This window comes from Nomascus leucogenys, chromosome 20, assembly GCF_006542625.1.
Source record: "Nomascus leucogenys isolate Asia chromosome 20, Asia_NLE_v1, whole genome shotgun sequence".
NCBI classification, from domain to species: domain Eukaryota; kingdom Metazoa; phylum Chordata; class Mammalia; order Primates; family Hylobatidae; genus Nomascus; species Nomascus leucogenys.
In genome coordinates this window covers 30491855-30518952 of record NC_044400.1, presented here as the reverse complement: position 1 = coordinate 30518952, position 27098 = coordinate 30491855, and the positions used below count along the sequence as shown (strand labels likewise).

At 39.1% G+C, this 27098-nt stretch overlaps 1 protein-coding gene across 1 annotated transcript in view; it reads right to left on the bottom strand.

The window, feature by feature from the left end:
- The window catches only part of CNTNAP5 (contactin associated protein like 5), an 885765-nt gene that overhangs the window by 105979 nt on the left and 752688 nt on the right, over positions 1-27098 (bottom strand). Inside the window, exon 19 of the mRNA XM_030800870.1 lies at positions 20505-20729. Coding sequence (XP_030656730.1) covers positions 20505-20729 — 225 coding nt within the window. The remainder of the gene's footprint in view (positions 1-20504; positions 20730-27098) is intronic.

The following is a 27098-nucleotide window of genomic DNA, read 5'->3' as shown; positions in this document are numbered from 1 at the left end:
ATATAAAATGAATGTATAGAGAACGTGCCTTTCTTAAGTCTGTTTTTTTCAACATTAACTTTGTGAGATTTATCAATTTTGTTTAGTGTTAATATAAGTCATTCATTCTTGCTGCTTAGAGCAAATATATGAGTATCTAGTTTTTAATAATAATAAGGACTACTTATGTGGGAGAAACACCCTAGGGTGGCCCTCATGTTTACACCCCACATAGAACCCCAACTTCTGAGTGTAGTTGAGACTCATGACTTGCTTTAAATACATAGAATATGGCAACGATGATGTGATATCATTCGCATGATTAGGTTACATTACATTGCAAAGGTGATAGAATATCCTCTCTATAATTACATTAAAAGATCCATCCATACATACATATATTTGCTTTCTTTTGCTGGCTTAAAAAAGCAAGCTGCAGCCATGCACAGTGGCTCACGCGTGTAATCCAGGCACTTTGGGAGGCCGAGGCGGGTGGATCACCTGAGGTCAGGAGTTCAAGACCAGCCTGACCAACATGGTGAAACCTCTTCTCTACTAAAAATACAAAAATTAGCCTGGTGTGGCAGTGGGCACCTGTAATCCCAGCTTCTTGGGAGGCTGAGGCAGGAGAATCGCTTGAACCCCAGAGGCAGAGGTTGCAGTGAGCTGAGATTGTGCCACTGCACTCCAGCCTGGGCAACAAGAGCAAGACTCTGTCTCAAAAAAAAAAAAAAAAGTAAGCTGCAAGGTCAATAGGGAGTGCCACAAGGAACTTTCATGGCCTCAAGGAGGTGGGAGCAGAGCCTGGATGGCAGCCCAGAAAGAAAATAGGAACCAAAACTACAAGGAACTGAGCTCTTCCAACAACCTAATGGAGCTTGGAAACAGAATTTTCCCAGGGGAGCCTCTGATGAGATCACATCCCAGCTGATACCTTGATTGTAGCCTGTGAGCCCCTGAATAGAGCACACAGACAAATGGTGCTTGGACTCTTGACCCAAGGGAACTGTGAGATAAGAAATGTTTGCTCTTCTAATCCAGTACATTTGTAGAAGTATTACTCAACAATAGAAAACTAATACAAGAATCCAGCTCCTTGGCTTCCTAGTATAGTGATTTTTATTCATTTATATTGCTAACGGTAAGACACAGACCCCTATAAACACTTAAATATTCTTTCTCCACAATCCATTCTCAGTAATGACCAATTTGGCAAACACAGATCTTGAAGAACATTAGTCCTGGTTTCATCATTTTAAGTTTATAGTAGTCCCTTACCTTTAAAACATCATTTATTAATTGATTAGACACAAATGAGGAAATTAGTGGAAGAAGCTGAAGTTGAATATCCTGTCCCAGCACAGTTCTTACTGGAGGATAAAATTATTCAGTCATACACCTTTCCATGTACAAATGGTGTGACTTGGGGAAGTTACCTAAACCCCATTTCCTGGAAAGAATGATCTTAGAGGAGGAAAAGAAAATAAAAAAAAGAAAGAAAAGAAAACTGGAGTTGTATATTTTCATGACACTATTTTCAGCATGTATTTCCCATAGATGCATCTTAAGCACTTTGGAGCAATGCCAACCAGGGTGCAATGTAGTTGTAAGTCAATATCATTACAACATAGGCACTTAACAGGAAGACATGACTGATGCAATACACCTGCTAGCATGGGAAGAAAGCTCGGCCGCTCTGGGGAAATAAGTTTCCGATAGCCCATTTCTATTCCTTTTCACTTTGTCCTTGATTTATTGCCTCTGCCGGGCTTCAGCATGACAAAGGCTTCAGCTTTCAGCACAAAATGATATTCCAGACTCCACTAAATATATTTGTAAGACAAGGGCAGCCAACAAAATTAAACTGCCGGCACAAAGACCGGCTGTTATTTAAAGCTGGAGAGAGATTACCAAGGATTATTACTTTGTCAAAAAATATTTCAGCTACAAAACCAGTGCTTATTCCTCCAGTACCTTTGGCTGTGTGCTAATTTATCTCCCACCTTGCACAGATTTAGTCTTTCATTGCCAGTTTATTGAAAAGCCTGACAAATGTCGATGGCCTATGTTGCCGGACACCTAGGCTTACTTAGTTATTGCTATGGAGATCTGGAAATCAGGACCATCAGAGGGGAATTACGTGTGCTGTTTCTTTGATTTTCATTGTTGTGCTATCATTTAGACTAGCAGGCACTTCATCTCTAATCTCATTTGTCTTTTTAGAGGCCCCACCTAAGGTGGGCAATCCAAACACCTGAAAACCAACAGTATTAATTACGGAGTTGATGACTTGATCACGTTTTTCCCTTATCTTTTTTTTTAATATAATATTTTGCCTGGTTTAAATTGCCTCCCTTTTAAGATATTTTTTCTCAGACCCTTTGAGAAGAAAAATATCTATCAAAATTAGAAATAAGAAGAAAAGTGCAATCCATTTTTATTATCTGCAACTTTTTGAAGTTTTACTCTCATTTTATTTCTGTGCTTTTAAGCAAGGTTATTAGCCAATTTAATTTCTTCTTTTTCTTTCTTTGCTGCGCTTTAGTGCACAACAAAGATATGTCAGTGAACTCTTTTAAAGCTGAACCATTAGTATATGCTTGTGAAAAAGGATCTTTTGCTTGAAAAAAAAATGCCCTATTTTTAAAAGAAGCTCTTAAGCAATTTCACTAAGAAAAGTTGTCCACAATGGTGGAGTATTTATCGCCTGTAGACACTGGGCCCCCACGTTGTGCTAGGCCAGGAGTGCTGAGTCCTGGAATTCAGATCATAGCAATGGATACAAGTGAACAGTGGTTGTGACAATTTCTGTAATAGACTGATACAGAAAGCTCAGTTGAAGGGCTCTTAATGCAGTCTTTGGGAGGGGACCAGGAAAGCTTCCCAGAGAAAGTGACATTGAACCAAAACTTGGAGAAATTACAATTTCCAGCAAGGAGGGAATGGAGGCAGGAAAAAAAAAGAGGATTCAAGCAAAGGTAAGAAAATGTGCAAAGACCTAGAGGAAGGACAGAACATGATGCATTCAATTGTCTGAGCATAATTTAATATAGACAGAGAGTATAGTGGGGTGTGAGAATCATAGAAAACAAAAAGGAAACTTCAGAGGATAGCAAGAGCCTGGGATTGAGGAGAGTTTAGAGATGAGCCTGCAGGCAATGGGAAGCTGTCGAAAAATAAGTGACATGAATATATTTGAATTTTTAAAAGATCACCCTGGTCAGAATGGAGAATGAATTAAAAGGGTACAGGCCTAGAGTTTGGGAGAAGTATTTGAACTCCGTGGCAGTAATCTAATTCCAAGATTAGGGTTGCCAGAACAAAGATAGCTGAAGTGGGAGTATTAAGAATTGAACAGATTTAAAGAGACTGTGGAAGCATGCAACATAAGTATATTCAGTAAAGTGTGGTGACTGATGGACTCCAGAGGGGTGAGAAAGAGGAAAAGAAGAGTGACACTTGCTTCTGACATGGATATTTGGGTGAATGTAGAACACTTCTCTGAAAAAGAAAAAATTCAAGCAGAAGCAGATCTAGCTGAGGGGTTGGAGTGGTGGGGAGGTCTTGAGGTAGAGCTTGAGTTCATTTTGGGATGTGTTGAGTTTCGGAGGCCTAGGAAACAGCAAAGTAAACTTGCCACTGTAGGTAATTGGGACAATTCTTTTAATTGTCTACACAAGCTAGGCATATAGATTTGGGTTCATCGACATACAGTAACCAGCTGAAGTCATGGGAATGGGAATGGATGAGTTAGCTCAGTGAGGGTACATCTTTCCTTAAAACAAAACAAAACAAAACAAACAAACAAAAAAACAGAGCTGACACAAAATGTCAACATTTAAAGTGTAGGATCAGGACAAAATATTCATCCAGAAGACTGAGAAGTGGTCAACAGATCTCCAGCGCTCTTGTGAGGGCATGTGTAAACGAAAAGTCAAACTCTGTAAAATATTTGAAGAGATTTATCCTGAGGGAAATATGAGTGATCATAGATCATGACACAGCTCTCAAGAGATCCTGAGAACATGTACCCAAGGTGGTTGGGGTGCAACTTGGTTTTATACATTTTAGGGAGATATGAGACATCAATCACATACATTTAATATAACCATTGGTTTGGTCCAGAAAGGCAAGACAGCTCGAAGATGGGGCTTCCAGGTTATAAGTAGATCTACAATTTTTCAGATTGTTTTAAAGAGTTAATATCAATAGAAAGGAATGTCTGAGTTATTATAAGAGGTTGTAGAAACCAAAGTTTTATCATGCATATGAAGCCTCCAGTTGGCTGGATTTAAAGAGAATAGATTGTAAATATTTCTTATGAGATTTAAGGTCTGGGTTGATGTCAAATGCTATTTGGCTTTTCATGGCCTGAACCAGCCGTTGAAGTTAACTTTGGAGTGCCCTGCCATAGAGGAAGGATTCCACTCAGATGATCAGTGGTGTGTAGATGAACTTCAAATTTTATTTTTGGTTTTGGTTTACATATGTGTGCTCTAGGTAGCTCATGAGATTATGGCCTGAACCAGATATGGCAATGAGGAGCTTCTTATTAGCCTTAGCATGAGTTATTTAAATAAAATGTGCTTAACCATTTAAAAAAGGGTAGAATCGTGTGTTTTTTATATATATATAATATAAAATGCACATATTATCTATATAATATATATAGATATATCTATATATAGATATATAGATCTTTTTTTGAGATGGAGTTTTGCTATCATTGCCCAGGCTGGAGTACAGTGGCACAATCCCTACTCACTGCAACCTCTGCCTCCCGGGTTCAAGTGATTCTTGTACCTCAGCCTCCTGAGTAGCTGGGATTACAGGTGCCCAACACCACGCCCAGCTAATTGTTTGTATTTTTAGTAGAGATGGGGTTTTTTCATGTTGGCCAGGCTGGTCTTGAACTCCCGATTTCAGGTGATCCACCTGCCTGTGCCTCCCAAAGTAATGGGATTACAGGCATAAGCCATGGCGCCCAGCCTGTTTTCAATTAAATTATTTCATCATGCAATCTTCCATTCATTCCTTCATTCACTCGCTGAAGTACTACATTAACTGAAAACATCAAAAGGGGGCATGTGTGCCACTGTCCACATAGTCATCTCATGTGTCTTCAGCCAATATCCTTTAGATATTTATACATATTTATTGGTAGGGAAAAAAACTAATTTTCTTTTATCAAAACTGTAAACCACTTTCTTTATAATCTAACAATAGATTTATTTGAAGCACTTAATTTTTTATCAAAGTAATACATTTATAAAGTCAAATAGTATAGAAAAACTGAACATAAGAAAGCAGCTGTTGCCCCACCCTCTTGCCTTCCTCCTCATATGCAGTTACTTTTAGTTCCATTACTCTTCTTATTTTTAACTCTATTTTACTAAATATGTTGTTATTTCTTCATTTATCCATTTTAGATATAATCTTTTGCCCACCCACGTTGGTAAATGATGAGCTGCCTTTCTGAGACCCAGTCACATAAGAGCCCCTCTCACGCTTTCTGTGTATGTCTATCACCATTTTGGTGAGGTTGGTTTTCAAAGTCCTTATTGTTTGTCTGATATATGCATGCAAGTGATAAAGCTGGTATTTGTTACTTGCAGACTTTTTCTAGGATCCTCTTTCCAAGTGCCCTGTTTTCTTGGATCTCATTCTAGACCTATAGACTTGGTTTCCTCAACTTTAAAATTCTGAACATTCTGGGCCAAATAATTCTTCATCAAGGGGGCTATCCTGGTTTTACAGATGTTTTGCAGCATCCCTGGCTCCTACTCACTGCATGCTTGTAGCAGTCCTGTCTTGACAATGAAAAATGTCTCTGTATATTGCTAAATGTCCTCTGGGAGGGCAAAAGCATGACCAGCTGAGAACCATTGACCCAGACTGGTTTTTCTCTGTGACTTCTGCATAGCTGCTATCCCGAAATACCTGGCCTGTTCTGTGGTGGGTTTTCTGTTTCCTGGGTCTCATGTCTTTCTTTTTTATGTACTTCTTTAATTGGGTGAACCACATTGTGACAGGCAATCTTCATGATGGCATCCAATAATCCCTGCCTCCTGGTATTCACACCCTTGTGTAATTCTCACCCAGGTTGGACTAGGCATCCCTTCTCCAGTTAAGGTTCTAAAAGACTTCGATTTCTGTTTTGACTGTCCTCCTGTGTCCTCCCCCTATACCCTTGCCCCCTGCCCACCACTGTCTCTGGGGAAGCCAGATGACCTGCTGTTTAAGCAGCTCTATTAAAAAACCAGCATGTCAAGAACCTGAAATCTGTCAACAGCCACACGAGGGAGCTTGGAAGCAGATTATCAAGCTCTTTGCCCAGGACAACAGTTTGACCGCGGAGACACCAAGAATTGGAATCATCCAGTTAAACCAGGCTGAGATTCCTGACCTCTCCCAGAACTATATAAGGTGATAAATGTGTGTTGCATTAAGGTGCTAAGTTCGGTGGTAGTTTTTATGCAATATCAGATAATGAATGCATGCATATCAAGTAGAGTCCCAGGAAAGATATTTAGGAAGTCTTCAATAATGACATTACACATGACCGATAATTTGACTAAACATAGGATTCCAGTTTGCAAACCATTTCCAATTAGAATTGTGATGTTTTTCCGCTATCTGCAAATGGCGAGTGTTTTTCTTCAGAAGTTCCATGTTTGTCTGACTCCTGATTCATCTATCTTTAGGAGACTTAGGATTTTGCCTTTGCCTTGGCTGTGCCATTTTCTATGCACTGTGCTGGGTAAGAGAACAAACTTTTACGTCAGTTTTATTCTATAAAACATTTTCAGTGATATCTTTGCTAACACCTCCTCCACATTTATTCTCTCTTTCTGTAAATACTATTAGATATTGGACATTACATTTTGACCCTCTGATTTTCTTCTTTGTTTTTGATTGCCCACTTTTTTGTATTTTTATGCAACTTGCTAGGAGATTTCTCAGATTTTATCTTCCACCTTTCTAGATTTTTTAACAAATTGCTCTATCACATTTCCAAAAGTCATTTCTCATTGTTTGCCAGTTTTATTTTAAAGATCATGTTCCCAGCCGTGCACAGTGGCTTGCACCTATATTCCCAGACACGCAGGAGGCTGAGGCAGGAGGATCCCTTGAGTCCAGGAGTTTGAGGCTGCAGTGAGCTATGACCGTGGCACTGCACTGCAGCCTGAGTGAGAGAGACAGAGAGACTCCGTTTCTTAAAAAATAAATAAATAAATACCATATTATTGTTTTATGGGTTTATATATTATCCTACCTAGCTGAAGACATTACATTGTTAATGTTTCTTGTGTCTCTTGCATCACCCCTGTTTCTCCATTACCTTTGTATTTTTTTTTTTTTTTTTTTTTTTTTTTTTTTTTTTTTTTTTTGTTTTTTTTTTATCCATTCCTGTGATCCTGCCCATTAACTCGTCATTTAGCATTAGGTATATGTCGTAATGCTGTCCCTCCCCCCTCCCCCCACCCCACAACAGTCCCCGGAGTGTGATGTTCCCCTTCCTGTGTCCATGAGTTTTCATTGTTCAATTCCCACCTATGAGTGAGAACATGCGGCGTTTGGTTTTTTGTCCTTGCGATAGTTTACTGAGAATGATGTTTTCCAGTTTCATCCATGTCCCTACAATGGACACGAACTCATCATTTTTTATGGCTGCATAGTATTCCATGGTGTATATGTGCCACATTTTCTTAATCCAGTCTATCGTTGTTGGACATTTGGGTTGGTTCCAACTCTTTGCTATTGTGAATAGTGCCGCAATAAACATACGTGTGCATGTGTCTTTATAGCAGCATGATTTATAGTCCTTTGGGTATATACCCAGTAATGGGATGGCTGGGTCAAATGGTATTTCTAGTTCTAGATCCCTGAGGAATCGCCACACTGACTTCCACAATGGTTGAACTAGTTTACAGTCCCACCAACAGTGTAAAAGTGTTGCTATTTCTCCACATCCTTTCCAGCACCTGTTGTTTCCTGATTTTTTAATGATGGCCATTCTAACTGGTGTGAGGTGGTATCTCATTGTGGTTTTGATTTGCATTTCTCTGATGACCAGTGATGATGAGCATTTCTTCATGTAAAAACCACATGATTATCTCAATAGATGCAGAAAAGGCCTTTGACAAAATTCAACAACCCTTCATGCTAAAAACTCTCAATAAATTAGGTATTGATGGGACGTATCTCAAAATAATAAGAGCTATCTACGACAAACCCACAGCCAATATCATACTGAGTGGGCAAAAACTGGAAGCATTCCCTCTGAAAACTGGCACAAGACAGGGATGCCCTCTCTCACCGCTCCTGTTCAACATAGTGCTGGAAGTTCTGGCCAGAGCAATCAGGCAGGAGAAGGAAATAAAAGGTATTCAATTAGGAAAAGAGGAAGTCAAATTGTCCCTGTTTGCAGATGACATGATTGTATATCTAGAAAACCCCATTGTCTCAGCCCAAAATCTCCTTAAGCTGAGTAGCAACTTCAGCGAAGTCTCAGGATACAAAATTAATGTACAAAAATCACAAGCATTCTTGTACACCAATAACAGACAAACAGAGAGCCAAATCATGAGTGAACTCCCATTCACAATTGCTTCAAAGAGAATAAAATACCTAGGAATCCAACTTACAAGGGATGTGAAGGACCTCTTCAAGGAGAACTACAAACCACTGCTCAATGAAATAAAAGAGGATACAAACAAATGGAAGAACATTCCATGCTCATGGGTTGGAAGAAATCAATATCGTGAAAATGGCCATACTGCCCAAGGTAATTTATAGATTCAATGCCATCCCCATCAAGCTACCAATGACTTTCTTCACAGAATTGGAAAAAACTACTTTAAAGTTCATATGGAACCAAAAAAGAGCCTGCATCACCAAGTCAATCCTAAGCCAAAAGAACAAAGCTGGAGGCATCACGCTACCTGACTTTAAACTCTACTACAAGGCTACAGTAACCAAAACAGCGTGGTACTGGTACCACAACAGAGACATAGATCAATGGAACAGAACAGAGCCCTCAGAAATGATGCCGCATAGCTACAACTATCTGATCTTTGACAAACCTGACAAAAACAAGAAATGGGAAAGGATTCCCTATTTAATAAATGGTGCTGGGAAAATTGGCTAGCCATATGTAGAAAGCTGCAACTGGATCCCTTCCTTACACCTTATACAAAAATTAATTCAAGATGGATTAAAGACTTATATGTTAGACCTAAAACCATTAAAATCCTACAAGAAAACCTAGGCAATACCATTCAGGACATAGGCGTGGGCAAGGACTTCATGTCTAAAACACCAAAAGCAATGGCAACAAAAGCCAAAATCGACAAATGGGATCTCATTAAACTAAAGAGCTTCTGCACAGCAAAAGAAACTATCATCAGAATGAACAGGCAACCTACAGATTGCTGTTCAATGGGAAAATTTTGAACTATCTGACAAAGGCTAATATCAGAATCTATAATAACAAAAAAAAAAAAAAAAAAAAAAAAATGGCAGAGAATGAAAACTTCAAAAAGAATTATGAGCAGAAAACACATGAAGATATTTGTATGCTTTCATTGGCATCTTTTGTCTTGGAGGGCTGGCGAAAGTACTGAATAGCCTTGGTTATTTGTTCACACTTAGGACTGAGGCACTACAAATTGGACTGAAGTTCCCAAGTGCAGGAGCTACGCAGGTCAGTAGATGGGCTTTATTGTCTGGTGATCATATGGGTAAACTATTTTTTTTCAATGAGGGTACGTTTCTATAATTCCAGTTATCACACATGTTTTTCATGGGGCTGTTCAGTTCTTCCATGGACAAGGACTCTTATCTCCAGTATAGAGAAAAAAAAACAAGTCTCACCATAAGAGCTCTGGGAACAGGGCCACAAAATAAGGCTGGGGATCCCATAGCCCAGTGTGCAGACAGTCCTTTATTTCCGTATTTAGCCCAGTATCTTCACCTTGCCCTCAGCTTTGGACAGTCTTTGGTTCAACTTCTATATGCTAAAGAATAAGCCTGGGATGGAAGCGAAAAGGAACTTGCCTATTAGCCTGAACAGGAAAACTGTTCAGCAAACACTGGGGCAGAGGCAGCCTTCCTCCTTCATCTGCTCTCCAATTTCCCACACTGAGTTCATATTTTTCACTCATACTAAATTCTCTTCTGTTGTCTTTGTCTTTTCGATTTCCTACTTCTAAAAATTAAAAATTATTTAATTGCTTTGTCTCTTTTTTTTTTTTTTTTTTAGATCGAGTCCTGCTCTGTCACCCAGGCTGGAGTGCCGTGGTGCAATCTTGGCTCACTGCAACATCCGCCTCCCAGGTTCAAGCGATTACTCTGCCTCAGCCTTCTGAGTAGCTGGGACTACGAGCATATGCCACCACGCCTGACTAATTGTTGTATTTTTAGTAGAGATGGAGTTTCACCATGTTGGCCAGGCTGGTCTCGAACTCCTGACCTCAGCCTCCTGAAGTGCTGCGATTACAAGTGTGAGCCACCATGCCTGGCCTGCTTTATGTTATTTTGAAGGAGTTTAAGGGAGAGATAATAAATTTGCACATTCATTCTCCATGTTTAAATGAGAACATACATTTATTACATGTAATTTTTCTGACCAAAAAATAAAAAATCCTGGGGAGCCCTATTAATACTTTAAAATCACTTGTTCCAAGAAAGTAGCACTCCCCTGTATGCTATTCCACTACAGCATTTCAGTTGACAGTGGCTGTGGGATTTGGCTGGTGAGTCTCAGAGCTGGGGGCTCTTGTAGCATCCTGAAACTTGCATTACAGGAATTGACACCAATAAAGGCATGGTATTTTTTCTTGACTTGTTAGTCCTGTGTGCTTCCTTGTGCATCAAAGTACAAATTGCTAAATATCACGAGATGCGTGGCAAGTTCCTTCCTTGGCATTGTGTTTCTAAATCTTTCAGTGGTGTTTTAGCACTCCTGATACATTACCCCATTATTTCTGCCTGGCTCCTCTCTTGAATGAAGACCTACAAGAAAGACATGGTGGTGGGATGCACAGGAAGTGAATGTGGCATTCCTAGATGAGAATACAACCTAGATGGGGGCTCGAGCAAGCACCCAGTAAAAAATGGCAGGTTCCTTGAGAGAAGTACACACAGTACCATGAAAGGTCAGAGAAGAGAGCAGAAGAGTTTACAAGTTAAAAAGTAAATATAATGGGCTTTGATTTCCAGCCCCACTAATCCCTTGCTGTGTCTTCTTGGACAAGTCATTTAACTTTTCTAGGCCAAAATTTCCTTGTCTGTAAAATAGGGAAATACTAGTAACGACTCCGTAGTCATTGTGTGGGAATGAGATGAATTAATGTATGCAAACTATGAAAACTATGCCCTGGCACATACTCAGCACTTGATAGGTATTAGCTGTTAGGAAATATTTTCTAGCTGAAAGATCAAAGACAGTGGCATATGGCTGGTGTTAGGAATTTGAACCGGATTCTTAAGGCTGGAAACTATCCCCTGACCCATCTTTCCACTGCAGCTTTAGAACAGGGCATCCGACTGCCAGAGCCCTCATTTCTTAACATCGAGAGGTCAAACTACTTATTAAAGTGGAGACATATCTTCAATAACTTTGAATTAGGAGAAATAATGATAATTCAAGGCCTCCTTGCTGGACAAAAGGTAATTAACTGCACAGAGAACCGAATAAGCCCTGAGCTCGAGCCTTTCATTGAATTTGTTTCACATCTCAAGATGTAAGTATTTACAGGTCAAGTGCTCTAAGAAGAATAAAAACATGTCTTTTCTCTCAGAAAAGCTTTCTTCACACTGACCGCAACTATTTTCTTAATCCTTAAACCTCTAATTAGAGTTCCAGTCCAAAAGCTAAACATTCAATCTCCCATTTTCTCTATCCCTGGCTTAAAAAAAAAAAAAAAAAAAAAAAGGTAAAATAAAGGTAGTTCAGTAACTAGCCTGTTCTTTGGTCTCTTTTGTAATAACCCTTCTTTGTATTTATGCCACATCTTTCAAGTGAGTTTCTCCAAGCCCTTTACAGACAGGATCTCATTAATGCCCCACCACACTGCTGCGAGACCCTTGACCAACACGATTATCCCACATTTACAGATGAAGAACCAAGGCACTTTGTGCACTCCTTTTTTCTTTCTACAAACAATGAAGCATCATAAGGGCAAATAATAATTATTCTGATTCTCACAGTACAGCTGTAAGCAACCAGCCTTGCTGAAAAAACAAGCAGTTGCTCAATTCTTGGAAAATTTCTGAAGAGTTGTTTAAACTGAAAGTACAAAGTGAGAAGACCCAGAGGCCCTGAGAACATAGAGCCACAGAATGCCAGCTCTACAGAGACCCACTCCCCAAGCAACCCTGCCTCCCACACATACATCACAGGTGGCAGGACAGAATCTCAAAAAGAATATGATTAAGAACTCAATTAATGCAATGTATATTCATGCCTATTTATACTAGAAGACTTTTGAAATGCACCAGGAAGAGCTACCCCTCTCCCCAATACGGCCCCACTGTCATCCTATAACATCTTCTCATGGATTCTATAGGGCATTTCCCCTCTCACTGTATATGTAGCTTCTCCTCCTACTAGATTCAAAATACATTAATTAAATCCAAGAATAATCAGAGGTGAACTATATGCTAAGTTACTCTGCCTCACACTGACATTACAAAGATGAATTATATATTAATCTTAACCCCAAGAATCTTTCTGAAGCCAACTACACCATATTTATTTTTCTACCATGAACACATAGAACAGCATCTAGCACATGTTAGGTATTATAGAATGTTTGTGTCTCCACAAGACTCATATGTTGAAGACTAACTCTAGTGTGGTTGTATTTGGAAAGGAGGCCTCTGAGGAAGTAATTCAGGGTAAATGAGGTCATTAGGGTAGGCCTCTCATCCTGTAGGATTAGTGTCCTTATAAGAAGAGACACCAGCAAAGCCCCTCTGTCTCTCTCTCCCTTTCTCCTCATTCATGAGGAAAGACCATGTGAGCACACAGGAAAAGGTGGCCAACACAAAGGCAGGGTCCTCAACAGACGCCAACACTGCCAGTACCTTGAACTTGGACTTCCAGTCTCCAGAACTGTTAGAAAATAAATTGTTGCTGTTTATGTCATTCAGTCTGTGGTATTTTGTTTTGGCAGCCCTGGCAAACTGAGACAGTAGGTATTAAACAGATGTTTGTAGAGTTGATTGTATTTTGACATTTTTGTTGGCTTTATTTCCATACTAGCTTTTTTCTGACGGTCTTAGAGGACTGACTTAGAAGCTGCTGTTGTCTCTATTTTGATTTTCTTTGATGCTGGCACATGCTGCCCAGCTAGCTCCACAGCCAAAGTTGTTGGGGTTGAGGTGGGGAGTTTCCTTGTGTTTGACTGTTGCCCCAGGTGTATTGTGCAAGGACCAGCCCTGCAGTGAGCAGAAGTCTTAGTTAGTTCTACACATAACTCTGTTTCCTAGTTATTATAGCTCTCTCTCTCTTTACACACACACACACACAGACACACACACACACACACACATCTCTCTTTATTTTAGAAACATCAGAGAAGGTCCCTGAAGGTCTATGTCAGGGGGCATTTGAGAAAGTCATTCTTAAAAGGTTTCATTTTCATGCTTGTATCTATTAAAATCTGTTTCCTGTGCCTAGAGACAGCCGGTTTTCAAGAGGACACCCTGTACCTTATCTTTCTCCTTCTTCAGGGTAATGTCCCATCCAGGCCCAAGCGTTCTGCCTCTAGGCATTGCACATTTTCATTTCCTCTTTGTATTAATTTTTAACCCCAAATTCCCCAAATCTTAGCCTTCACATTCATGCTTTGATAACCCCAGGATGCAGATCATTCATATTATTACTTTTACCAATAAGGAAATAATGTGTGTTTTATAGTTTACAGTCTACACATCATAGTTACTTGCATAATCTCATTTGACCTTTGTCTGCTCAGTTGGCTACAATAAAATGTCATAGACTGAGTGAGTGACTCAGACAACACAATTTATCTTCTCAAACTTCTAGAGGCTGGGAAATACAAACACAACTGCTGGCTGACTCAGGCCCTGTTGAGGGCTCTCTTCCTGGCTTGTGGATGGCCGCCTTCTCAGTGTCCTTATATGACATTCAAAGAGAGAGCTGGAGACAGAGTTCTCTAGTGTCTCCTGCTTTAAGGACACTAATCCTGTCGGATTAGGGCTCCAATCTTATAACTTCATTTAACCTAATTACCCTTTTACTCCAAATACAGCTACACTGAGGGTCGTGGATTTTGGGAAGGGGGTGGTCACAACTCCGTTCATAGCAATCTTCTTGGGACTTAGGAGCATATCACAAAATAAAGCATAAACAACAACAAAGAGAAGAGAAACAAGGATTACCCAGATCCAGTGCTACTCAGCATGCCACTGTTTCTCCAGTCAGGCCCAACCTTAGCACCCTAGTCTAACCCTGTGGTAATGGAAGTGCCCTCTGTCCTGCCCTTATCATCCATTGACCTTCCCTGGGAGAAAGTGACTAGGAGGGCTCTTTATCGCCCTCTGGAGGTTACAGTGTGTCATAACCGCATTACAGTGAAATGGATGATGAAAGTACAAGAGATTGTTGGAAAGCCCAGAAATGTACGGAATGAAACAACTAAAACAAAGTCTGGGAGATAGCAAAATAGTCTCCTCCTGGGAGACTATTGGGAATTTTAAATTCAAAATCAGCAAAGTGTTACTTGACACAAGCCCAGAGACTAAAGTGGTCAGGGCTTAGTAATGCTGTCAAAATAATCCTTCCAAGACTTGCTTTTCGCCTTCTGTTTATCAGGATTCTTGCTGCTCTGAGGACATCAAGCATATGCTGGTGTCAGGGAGGGGCTATGTGGAGGCAGCATTACACTTTGAAGGGCTTCCATAAGATAGCAGTAATGGCAGGGGTGTTTTAAGGTCAACCCAGCCCTGGCTAGCCACTGCAGAGTTTTGTGCTTTGAAAATGCTCCCTCCCTGGCTTCCTTCTTATTCTTGCCTCCCTTGAGTTAGTGTGTTCAAAATATAAAGTGTTGCAGTTCATCATTATTCCCTCCAAGGTGTGTGCAATCACAAATGCAGACAGTGCATCTTTTGAATGCATATGCTTAAAAAAAGATTGATAAAAAGGAAATCCTGAAGCAAAGTCGGACAAACCATTTGGTGCTGGAGGGTAGCTGCACAGCCTCCCCAGAAGGTGATCTGGGAACCGTATTTGGATTTTGTACCCAAAGGATTTCACCATAGATGGATAGCCCTAGAGTTAGTGCATATTCTAAATTTGACTTTGCATTTCTATCAACAAAGAAGATGATGGAAGAATAGAAACAGAAATTGATCATAACACATGTATAGATTTCAACTGCAATGTGAATAAAATGGAAAAAATGATGAACAATCAAAAATAATTTTAATTTTTATGAAAAAATATAATGTCTGCTGGAGAACACTAATTTATCTTTCATGACCAACTCAAGCGTCACCCTCTCTAGAAAGCCTTTTCTGACCTTCTCTCCCAGAGAGAATTGATCATCTTTAACTCACTCTACCTAGAACAGACTTCTACCTAGCATTGATGACATTTTTTTTTAACTTATGTTTCTCTCCCATAACTAGACTTCTTTTTTTTTTTGGAAGGAGTCTCGCTCTGTCGCCCAGCCTGGAGTGCAGTGGTGTGATCTCGGCTCACTACAAGTTGCACCTCCCGGGTTGACGCCATTCTCCTGCCTCAGCCTCCCGAGTAGCTGGGACTTTGGGCGCCCGCCACCATGCCTGGCTAATTTTTTGTACTTTTAGTAGAAACGGGTTTTCACCGTGTTAGCCAGGATGATCTCGATCTCCTGACCTCGTGATCCACCCGCCTCGGCCTCCCAAAGTGCTGGGATTACAGGTGTGAGCCACCGCGCCCGGCCAATTAGATTTCTTAAAGCGAGGGAAGGATGCTTTCTGTTTGTCTTTGTCTCTCCAGTACATGAGCTAGTACCTGCCACATGGTAAGTGCTCCATGAATATTTTTTGAGTTGCAAATTTGAAAGAGAAATCCCCACTATTGTGGAGAAGGCAAATCCATCACTCAATAAAATTCTGTGAAGGTCCTGTGTATCTTCAGAATGAGCTCTTCTCCCTTTCTGGACCCTTTTCCTCTCTTCAAGACCCCTTCTCCTCCAACTGTCCAGACTCGGAGAAGTTGTCTGTGGCCATAGCCCCAGGTTATAGAACTAAAACTGCCTTCTCTTTCCTAACAACTCTCTGACCTCAAAATGTCTCTCTTTCTGCCTCTGTTCTTCCATTCCAGAAATTAAACTAATTTCTTTTTATTTAGGAAGAAGTATCTGTTTTCCTTTGAAAAGATGGCAGCAGTTTAACCAGAATGAGTCTGTAGTTGGAGAAATTTCAAGAATAATGATAAAGGGCAAAGAAGAATTCCAACCCTGGAAAATCAAACCCCTGCCAGGGAGAGACTTATAACCATGATTTTGAATCACATTGATCTTCTTTCCTCTGGCCTGTTGAACTATATTAAATAAATTTGCAAGCTGAGAATTGTGTGCAGTGTTTATGCAACTCATCCACCTTACTCCACCTGCTGACTTCTTAACCCAGAGTGCTAAAATTAGAGCCATTGTGTACGACCTGGAGGCGGATACTTGATTTTTTTTTGGAGAAAGCAAAATGGGCTCCCTATAAGAGTGGCCCTCTCATAATTTCCACCAGATTCCCAAGGCTATCTTCAGTCACAAAGGTTAAGACAACTAGACTAACAGAAGACTCTTAATTCTTCTCAGGAAGGTTTGAATCGATCTTTTCATAAAAACTTTCACAGATAATAAATAACCTCCCCCTGTAAACCCTGTGGTTTTCTGATCTTTTTCAATCTCTAATAATCCTTAACTCCCAATAGTATTTTCACAGGTATATTTTTTTCACAACAGTGTATCAAAGTCACATTAAAATGTTCCCAGTTCTTTATAATGCAATGCCTACCCCCCATGATTCTCTGGTAATTAGGTCAATGGCCTAGTAGAACAAACATACTGGGAACAAGCTGTAAGAATATCGATTCTTTATTCCTCAAAGCAGCATTTCAAAGTCTGCAAATGAAGCCTTAACAGAAAGAAATATTAATGTAAGACTACACGAGAAGGGAATAAAGAATCACAAAATCTAAGACTTGGGAAGAAACTCAGAGATTATTATTTTTTCCTCTCATCTACTCCTGTGATAGTTATTATGGTTTCTCCAACAAATAGTCATGCATTATTATTTGAGGACCTCCAATGGCAAAGAATTCACTACCACTCAAGGTATTTTATTCCACTGTTATAATCCCTGAATTTTTAGAAGATTCATCTTAAAATTTAGTCAAAATCTCCCTTCTAGTTAGTTTGCTGTAGAAATCTGGGTATCACGACTGCCTCCTCTATCTAGATTTCCTTTCAAAAAGTTGAAGGCAGATTTTTTAGTCTCTCATTCCTTATCTCCTTTAGACAGCACTTAGTCCTACATTTCGTCGCTTATCTTCACAGTTCCTGATACTGTGTAGTTTGACTAGTAATTACACAGAGAGTTAATAAAAAAATGAATGATTGAGCACATATCTTAGCTGTATCTCTGCAGTATAAGGAGATGGCAAGAGATGCTCAGGATTCTAAATCAGGGCATCTTTCCCACCACCTACTGCTGTGGGTTCCCTGGAGCATAGTGTGGTGGGGGTGTTCTAAGCTGGAGTGGGGAAGGGGGACACTCTATTAATAACAATGTCCTGGACATCCATCTCGCATGAGTTAGCCTGAGCTAACTAAAATATATTAAATATATAAAACCAAGCTGTACCCTGACCACCTTGGACGCATATTCTCAGGACCTCCTGAGGACTGTGTCACAGGCCATGGTCACTCATATTTGGCTCAGGACTCATATCTGAACTTTCACACATGCCCTGAGACCTAAACTTAATCATACAAACAAGGAACAAGTACCTTCTTGATTCCTGCATGTAGCCAGGACTTTAAAACATGCAGATGCCTACGGGATCAGGCAGCTTTTAATAGAGTAAGACTTCAGGATGTCAGAAGATAGGGGCAGGATAGAATTCAAGAATGCTTTCTCAGTTAAATAGATTCACATTATTTAAAACATTATGCATTTTAAAAACACTCTTAGTTTAGCCCTTGTGGTTAAGAATACAGAATATGCCACCAGACTGAAGAAGGGAGGGTGAATCCAGCTCTGCTTCTTACTTGCTGTGAGATTTTGAAGTGCCTCAGCTTCTATAAAAATACATCAGTTAAACAGGGTTGTGATGAGAAGTAAATGTTGTGTGGATTAATTAAAATAGTGCTCAGTATAGAGTTATATATGTGTGTGTGCAATTTGATACAATTGTATTCATTATGCACTGTCTGTCTTCATGGCAGCTGTATTTCCCTAGGCATGGCCTGACAGGTACAATTGTGCCTATGGAACTATACCCAAAAGATGCTTTGGAAAAAATCTTGCATTGGTTGTAACCAACCATCTTACTAAGGTCCAATGACATCATTAGAGGATGATATTGTTTAGAACGAAGGCTGCTGGCTGACTATTGAGAAACCTGGATTCTGGTCCCCACTATGCCATAGATTACCTCATTGGCATGTCCACCTACTGAACTTCTCCATGCCCCAGTATCCTCAGGCAGCTTTATCACCTTCACAAAGCCCTGATGGGCAGAGTCTAAGACCTGCTCCATGCCTCAGTGTCCTCAGTCAGCTTTATCACCCTCACAAAGCCCTGATGGGCAGGGTCTATGACCTGCTATGTTGATAAAATGGTCCTAATCATAATCACATAAAGGACTATTGATAAACAGATCTAATTACCCATAGTGTTTCCCCCTCTCTCTTGTGGATTCTTCAAGTCCAGATGGGCTTAGAATGAGCCATTGTCATCCTAGTCTCTATTTCTCTCTATTTTCCTTCCCTTCTATTTTTCTATTAGAAAGAAGGACACCTGTTACATCATGTGGTCCATCATCATTATTTCACTTCAGGCCTGATTCAGCATTTGATCATTTCTTTACGCCCATTCATCATTCATGGCTTTTGATGTTGTAAATAGCTGGAAAGCAAGATGAATCAAAGAGGAATAAACCCAAGAAAAAATAAAGCGAGATAATAATTTAGAGTTTCCTCATAAGGCCTGGAGAGAACTCTGTGTATGGGGCACACTCCAGGCTTCCTTTCTGCTCGGTCCCACCACTGTCCATGCAGAAACTCAGTGACATGGCTTGGGCAGAATCTGCCAAGGCCCAGCCCCATCTCATGACACCAGCAGATGACAAAGGGAAGAAAGTTGTATTCTTGATCACAGGACAGTGTTTTATGAGATCATACTATTGTATGTTCTACCCCATAAGGTTTTGATCTAATAGTGTTCCTGCCATGACTATATCAAAAATAGTCATCCTTGCAGGGTAGAATTAAGCAGCATCAGAAGAAAGTCTTAACTCGTAGTAGCCACCCTAACTGGTGTCGTTCACCATTCCTTGCATGAAGTGTATTCCACCTTGCTTATCACTCTCAACTTCTCATATTTCATTTTGCCCAAATTCTTCCCAAAAATCTGATTTTCACCTACTACTTATATTAATAATGGGCAATTTAGGCACTAGAACCTATTGGATACCATGCAAATTGAAAAATTATATCTTCCTCAGATACTATGACATTGAGCTTATCACTAGTCTTGAAGCTTAAATAATAAATAAAATTTAAAAAATCATCCTTTTATTTAGCATTAGGAAAAAATTGCCCTGTATTTTTGTGAATTTTGTATCAAGTTGGAGTAATTATAAAAATAAAGGAAGTGATAACATTTTGATTTATAAAACAATAGTATTACAGTTTTGTCAAATAAAATGCCCCAAATCTTTCTGTTTCAAAATAGCAAATGCCACAGTTTGTCATTATCTTAAAAAAAAAGCCTGAGAAAAGGAAATCTGATTCCCAGAAGCAAGCCACCTATTCCCCAAGGTTATGACTCATATACTAACTACTTCTCTCTAAGACCTGGACAACTGCTTCTATTAATACAGACTGCATGTATGCTCATTGTTTTAACAGCCCTCAGTAAAGAAGACTGAAGAAAAGATGACAAAATATATGTGGCAAGTGTCCTTCTGAAATTCAGATATGCTTATGATCTTCTCCTTTGCACTTAATGGATTCCAGCACAGAATAAATAATAAAGAATTACTGCTATCCAGTTGAGGCAAATTAAAGTCAATGCATTTGAGACTTCAGCGGTGAATTGACACTGGCCCTGAATACCAATTGCAACTCATAAAGGTAAAGAATAATCAAGGATTTTGCTGGAAGTCTGGAAATAAGCTTCCCAGATGGGACCAACTTGAGGTTGAAATTATGCAGAGTTCTGGAGGGCACGCACCGTCCCTCCAGCCCAGGCTGAGACTCCACTGGGCATCATGCCATCACACTCACCATTCTTGCAGAGCAGAACAGCCAGGAAGTCCTGAGAAGAAGAATTGATAAAGAGCAAAAGACTGGGTGCCTGGGCTGTCACAAAGCTAAATGCGATGTTTTCCTTGGATGGAGCTGAATCTGTGTAAATAGCTGAGGATGAGAGGCTTATATTCTTGGTCACAGGATAGGGTTCTTGAAACATGTAAGTAACCGACGTACCAGCCTCAAAAACAGCAGAAACCTCTGCAAAATATAAGAGGGGAGAGCACACATTGAAACCTTTAGATCCATTGCTCAAGCTAGCCATAACTGCTTTGTCGTTTCCTATGCGCTGGGCACTGTGTGAGGAGTATTACACGCATCAGACAACATGTTCCCCACAATAATTTTGAAGTGGCAGAAGTCACTATTCTTAACTTACAAATGAAAAACTTAATGCTCTCATAGGTTACAAATCTTGAACAGGATTGCATAGCCAGAAAAGAAAGCTCAGGTTTGCCTCCTGTGGTTTAAGTCCAGCTCTACATACATCTGCAAAATAATGACCATGTGCCAGGCTAATTTCCTGGGAAGTAAAGATAACATGTCCCTGCCTCCAGCATAGTGCATAGAGAAATACACTGGAACCGTCTTACTCCCAAAACTGAGAACCTGACAGTTCTAGTTTGTGTTCTTCTTCTGGTATCTCAGGGAGATTGTGGATGGTCTCTAAATACAGAACAAGACATTAGGGTGAGCAGCAGTAATTCTCTATGATGTTGGTAAAGCATGAAGGACAATGAAAACAGCAAAGAAGAAATTCATGGACAAAGCAGAAAAGGCATAGGTCTCCAACTCTTCAACTCACTTTTTTAGATGTGTAGGCATTGGTACTCAGTTCCAAAATATAGCCAAGACTTGGGTAAATAAGCTTTCCTATGGGAAACAATCCCTCTAGCATAACACACTGAATGGAGATCTGCCACCACCAGGAAGAAATATGGGATCTAGAAACTGATAAAATTCATTTAGTGGCATCTGTAAATCACCCAGCCTCCATGAAGAATGCTCTAGCACACCAACTGTTACCATGTTAGTGTAGTGGAACTAGCATTGAGTGACTCAGCACTGGATATGGAGTCTCACTTGATTTCATGCAGGCCATGTGGTCCCAGGCAAGATAATGAACTTTGTGGAGAATGTTTTCTTATCTGATGAATGGGAATCATAATACCTACTTCATCAATATTTCTCTGATGTGTGTGATCTGATGTATGTAAAGCACTTAAGAGAGTTGCCCAGTACAGTTTGAACTTACAGAGTGTTAGAAGAGAATTTAACCTGAATCTATCCCAATAGACTTTATACAATATATTCATTTATTAAATGTTCATCTGTCCAAATGCTGAGATACTCTCCTTAAATGAAGGCTGCTCTTGAGTTCACTTTAAATTTTATCTCTACAGTAACAGAGTGTGTGGGGAAGGCTCTTTCATAGTGCAGCACACCTTAGATCAGGCAGCAAACCTCTGCCATAAAATCTGCACAGTAAACAAAAACCCATATTGGCATGATTAATTTCCCTTTGTCCTAAATGGCATATGGAATGTTCCAAATTCCCCATGAAAGTCTCTGATTGAATTAGTGGCACCTAGAATATAATAATACCTGGCTTTTGCTTCCTAATTCTATTGCAAATGTGTTCCACCTTGTGAAAATTCTGTAACAATCTGTAATAGTGCCAAAAAATTAAAGTTGCATATTTATGCATATTGCCTAGCAGATTGAGAATACTAGTTCATTTTTACTAAAGGTTCAGAGAAAGTGTTTTGCATTTATCATGCAGGTTACAACCTTGGTACTCCTGTTTATAAAAATATGCAGCAGACATCTGTGACAGTGAGAATTCTGGTTATCAACAGCTTGATTCAAGAATTTTCCTTGAGTAAATTTTCTCAGGGATATTTGGTCTGCATTTTGAGCTACTGCCTCCTAGTTAACAAAATAAAGGACTTTTATTTGGTATTTGTGTGTGTGCTTAAACGGAAGTAAAATTCAGAGCATTCTGTTAGGAATAACATAGATATGGGCATATACAGGATACTACTTTTTTCTTTATACTTAAGACAATAAATTAAAAATTAAAAGCATTTCGTAATTAGAAATGTCAAACCAAATTTCTGTTGTCACTCTTCCTCCAGCCCCAGTTCTAGTTATTTTTAATGTTTAAATATTGTCTGTTTTATCATAAAGCTAAATTCAGCAATACACCTGGACTCTATTGTTCTTTCAGTTCCTTATACTTTACAATCTAAGAGTTTAAGCTTTTGATCAGATGGGTTGAGTCATCTGAACATCTAAAACCACTGGCCAAAAAGGATAAAGACACTTAACTTGAAAGTGATTTCTAATGACCATGATGATTCTCCAAGGCCACTGAGCCACTATCAACAACACCTCTAGAACATCCACTTGGTGGAAGAATCTATGCTAACTAGATTCTGAGATGGTAAGACAGATATTTTAAAAAAACAAACATTTGGGCCAGGCACGGTGGCTCACACCTGTAATCCCAACACATTGGGAGGCAGAGGTAGGTAGATCACCCGAGGTCAGGAGTTCGAGGCCAGCCTGACCAACATGGCAAAACCCCACCTCTACTAAAAATACAAAAATTAGCTGGGTGTGGTGGCAGGTGCTTGTAATCCCAGCTACTGGGGAGGCCAAGACAGCAGAATCACTTGAACCCAGGAGGTGTGGGTTGCAGTGAGCTGAGATTGTGCCATTGCACTCCAGCCTGGGTGACAGAGTGAGACTTTGTCAAACAAAACAAAACAAAACAACAAACAAAAACAAAACAAAACAAAAATACCAATGGACCAATAGAAGTTAACCTTGGGCTTGATGTGTTAGTGACAGAGACAATGTTTTCCAGAGCTGGATGTCTCTGAGAGCAGAGCCTCCTGAGACCTGCAAGAAGATCTCCATATTGACAGGGCATTGGTGGATGACATGAAGTAGGAGAAGGAGCTGGAAATGGGATGGTACTGGAGGGTGTGTCTCTGAGCCTCCATGGGGCCTGTAGACTTGGAGATAAAACCTGAATCTACACACATCCTGTAATCACGGGATCCCATTCAATCTCACGTTACTCAAATATAAATCAGGATGAATTCAGTCTTGGGATGGGTGAAAGATTGGAAGAAAGTACATAAAAGCACAACACATAGTAGGAACTCAATAAACAGTAGCCGGTTTTAATAATAGTAGTAGAATTAGATTTGGAATTAGAACAAACAGAAAGACCAGTCCTGGGTAATGAATAGTCTAGAAATTACCCAGAAATATCCAAGCTCTAATTAATTTAGATAAAATCAAACAAGCTAAATAAAAATAAAACAATTGGAAATTTGAACACTGAGCAATTATTTCAAAAATTATGATACTTTTCTTATGATAATGATCCTGTGGCTATGTGTTTATCATGAGTGCTTATATTTTAGCAATACATTATGTAATATTTGTAGATGAAATAGTACTATATCTGGGATTTTCTTCAAAATAATAAAGGAGGAGGATAGGACTTGCGTGTATTGATGAAATAAAAATGATCATGAGTTTGTAACTGTTGAAGTTAGATAACCGGTGGATGGGAGTTCTTAAACTCTTCCCTGGCCTACAGCATATGTTTGCCATTTTTCCATAATAAAAAGTAAAAATAAATGGTATAAATTGAAATGAATATAAGTATTAAATGATTTCTGGACAGGTTTTTGGCAGTATGTAAAGAGTACCCAAATGTACATACTTTTATGTTTTTCACTGAAATTGTTATTAAGAAAATAATCAATATATGTGTTTATTTTAGCATTATTTACACACAAAATTTTAGATAATGAAAAATTTCAATCAATAAGAAGAGTCAGCATTTAGTGAGACTTTACATGCCATGGGCTATCCCATGTGCTTTGTGGAGCGCTCATCGAATGTTAAACACAACTCCCTGTGAAAGAGTCCTGCGCTTCCCACATCTCATAGATGAGGAAACCAAGGAATCTTGAGGTTGAGCTACACAACCAGTGTCATACAATGTGGACTGTAGATGAACCAGAACCTTAACTTGGGCAGGGGTGGTGCCAGAGCTCCACGATTTATCTGTGAGCAGTAATGCTCTGGTAATAGGATGGATTAAACAAGAGAAGGCAGTAGCACCAGATGGAACATATTGCAATCATTAAGACGGATGCTAACAAATATTGGTGACTTACATAGAAATGCTTTTGAAAGGAAATAAAGAAAATCCAGAATATAAAATGTAATGGGCAAAATTATCTTAGTTATATTAAGTGCAAGGGGATAAAAAACTAGAAGGAAGTATAAATTCCCTATTAATGATTATTTCTGAGTACTTAGATTGGGTTTTAACTTTTCTAGATTTCTAAATAAATTTTCAAATAAATTTTATAAATAATTATCTTACATTTTAATTAGGAAGAAAAAACACTTAAATTAAAACACCGTGACAGTCGTACCCAGGTTCTTTATTAATGGTGTGTGTGTAGGGGGGATAAGAGAGATAACAACAAACACACATCAGCAAATGGTGTTGAGACAAGGATACACCCACATGCAAAAGATTAAAGCTGGATCCCCTACCTCACAACAAATATAAAAATTCACTCGTAATGCATCAAAGACCTAACTGTGAGAGCTAAAACTATAAAACTCTTCGGAGAAACCATAGGTGTAAATTTTCATGATCTTGGATTAAGTAAGTCTTCCTTAGCTATGATCCTAAATGTATAAACAAAAAAGATAGGAGACTAGAGAAAATGAACTGGATCAGAATTTAAAATTTAGTGTTTCAAAAAGACACTATGAAGAAGACAAAATACAGCCCACAGAACTGGAGAAAACATTTGCAAATCATATATCTCATAAGGGAATTATATTCCAAACATACAACAAATTATTACAACTGATGAGTAAAAAGAAGAAAAATTTAAAATCTACAAAAGATGTTAGACATTTCTCCAAAAAAATTATGTATACAAATGGACAATAAGCACAGGAAGAGATATCAAATATCATTAGTCATTGGGGAATGCAAGTCAAAACCACAATGCGATAGCATTTCATATTCATTAAAATGTCTATTATCAAAAAGTCAGACAATAAAAAGTGTTGGCAAGAAGGTGAAGAAATTGGAGACCTCATTCACTGCCGGTGAGAATGTAAAATGGAACAGCCAATTTGAAAAAGTTAGAAAGTTCCTCAAAAAGATTAAACCTATAGTTACCATATGACACAACAATCTCACTTCTAGGTATATATCCAAGAGGATAGACAACATATGTTTGCACAAAAATGTGTACATATTTATAACAGTGTTATGCATAATAGCCAAAGAAATGAAACCCTCCCAACATCCATTAACTGATCAATGGATGAATGGGTAAACAAACTGTGGTGCTTTCACACTGTGGAACACTCCTTGGCCATTAAAAAGGAATAAAGTAATGATGAATGTTATAACATGGATGAACTGGGACAATATTATGTGAAGTAAAAGAAATCAGACACAAAAAGATCACATACTGTATGGTTCTATCTATATGAAAGGCTCAGGATGGGCAAATCTACAGAAAAAGAAAGTAGATTAGTGGTTTCCAGGGACGTGGGAAGAGGTAACTGGGGAGTGGCTGCTAATGACATGGAATTTATTTTTGAGATGATGAAAATATTCTGCAACTGATGGTGGTGATGATTATACAACTGTGTGAATATCCTAAACATCACTGAATTATACACCTTAAAAGAGTGGGTTTTATTGTCTATAAATTACATCTCAATAACAGAAAAAGAGAGAAAAAATGCGCAAAACAAAAGCTGCATATTTGAAGCTGTGGAATCATATTACCTTGTTCACGTATAGAATGAAATTAGGGTCATAAAGAGAAAAAATGAACCAAAAACAAGCTAGATGGACCTCCTGACACTTAGCAAATTAATACACCTTTATTAACCCCTAATAAGTTAAATTTAGATTTTAATACCTGCTCTATTTGTTTGGATGAGGAATATATGTTGCAATTAATTACTAGTTTATTTTTTATGATGATTATTTCTTCATACCATTATGAGAAACGGAAAAACGGCCAATGAAACATAGTTCTGACCTAGGAATTGGTAATGAAAAAAATGTCCCTAATTCTATCCAAGATATATTCAGTATTTACACACCATCTCCTTGAAATATACTGTGCCATAGTAAGTAGCATAAAAGGCTGCCCCAGTTGCCCAACAGACCACCCTCTGTTCAGAACCATTTTGTAGCCGCTGGCTCCCCATTTCAGTTCCGGCCATATTCCCCAAGGGCAGTTGGCAGGGCTCAAAGATGTGACTAAAAAGGCCATCTTCCATACATTGCGAGGACTTAATACTGAGGGAATCATTTTCTTAGAATTATCAGAAAGAACGAAGAGTTTGGAAACAGTAAAATACAAAGCATATGAAAAGGCTAGGCACACATTTGCCTATGTAACTGGCAGATCATAATTAAAAGTGGGAGGGAGCACAAAGATGTTGCAACATATGCAGGGAAAAGATACAGGGCCGTGGACAGAAGAAAAT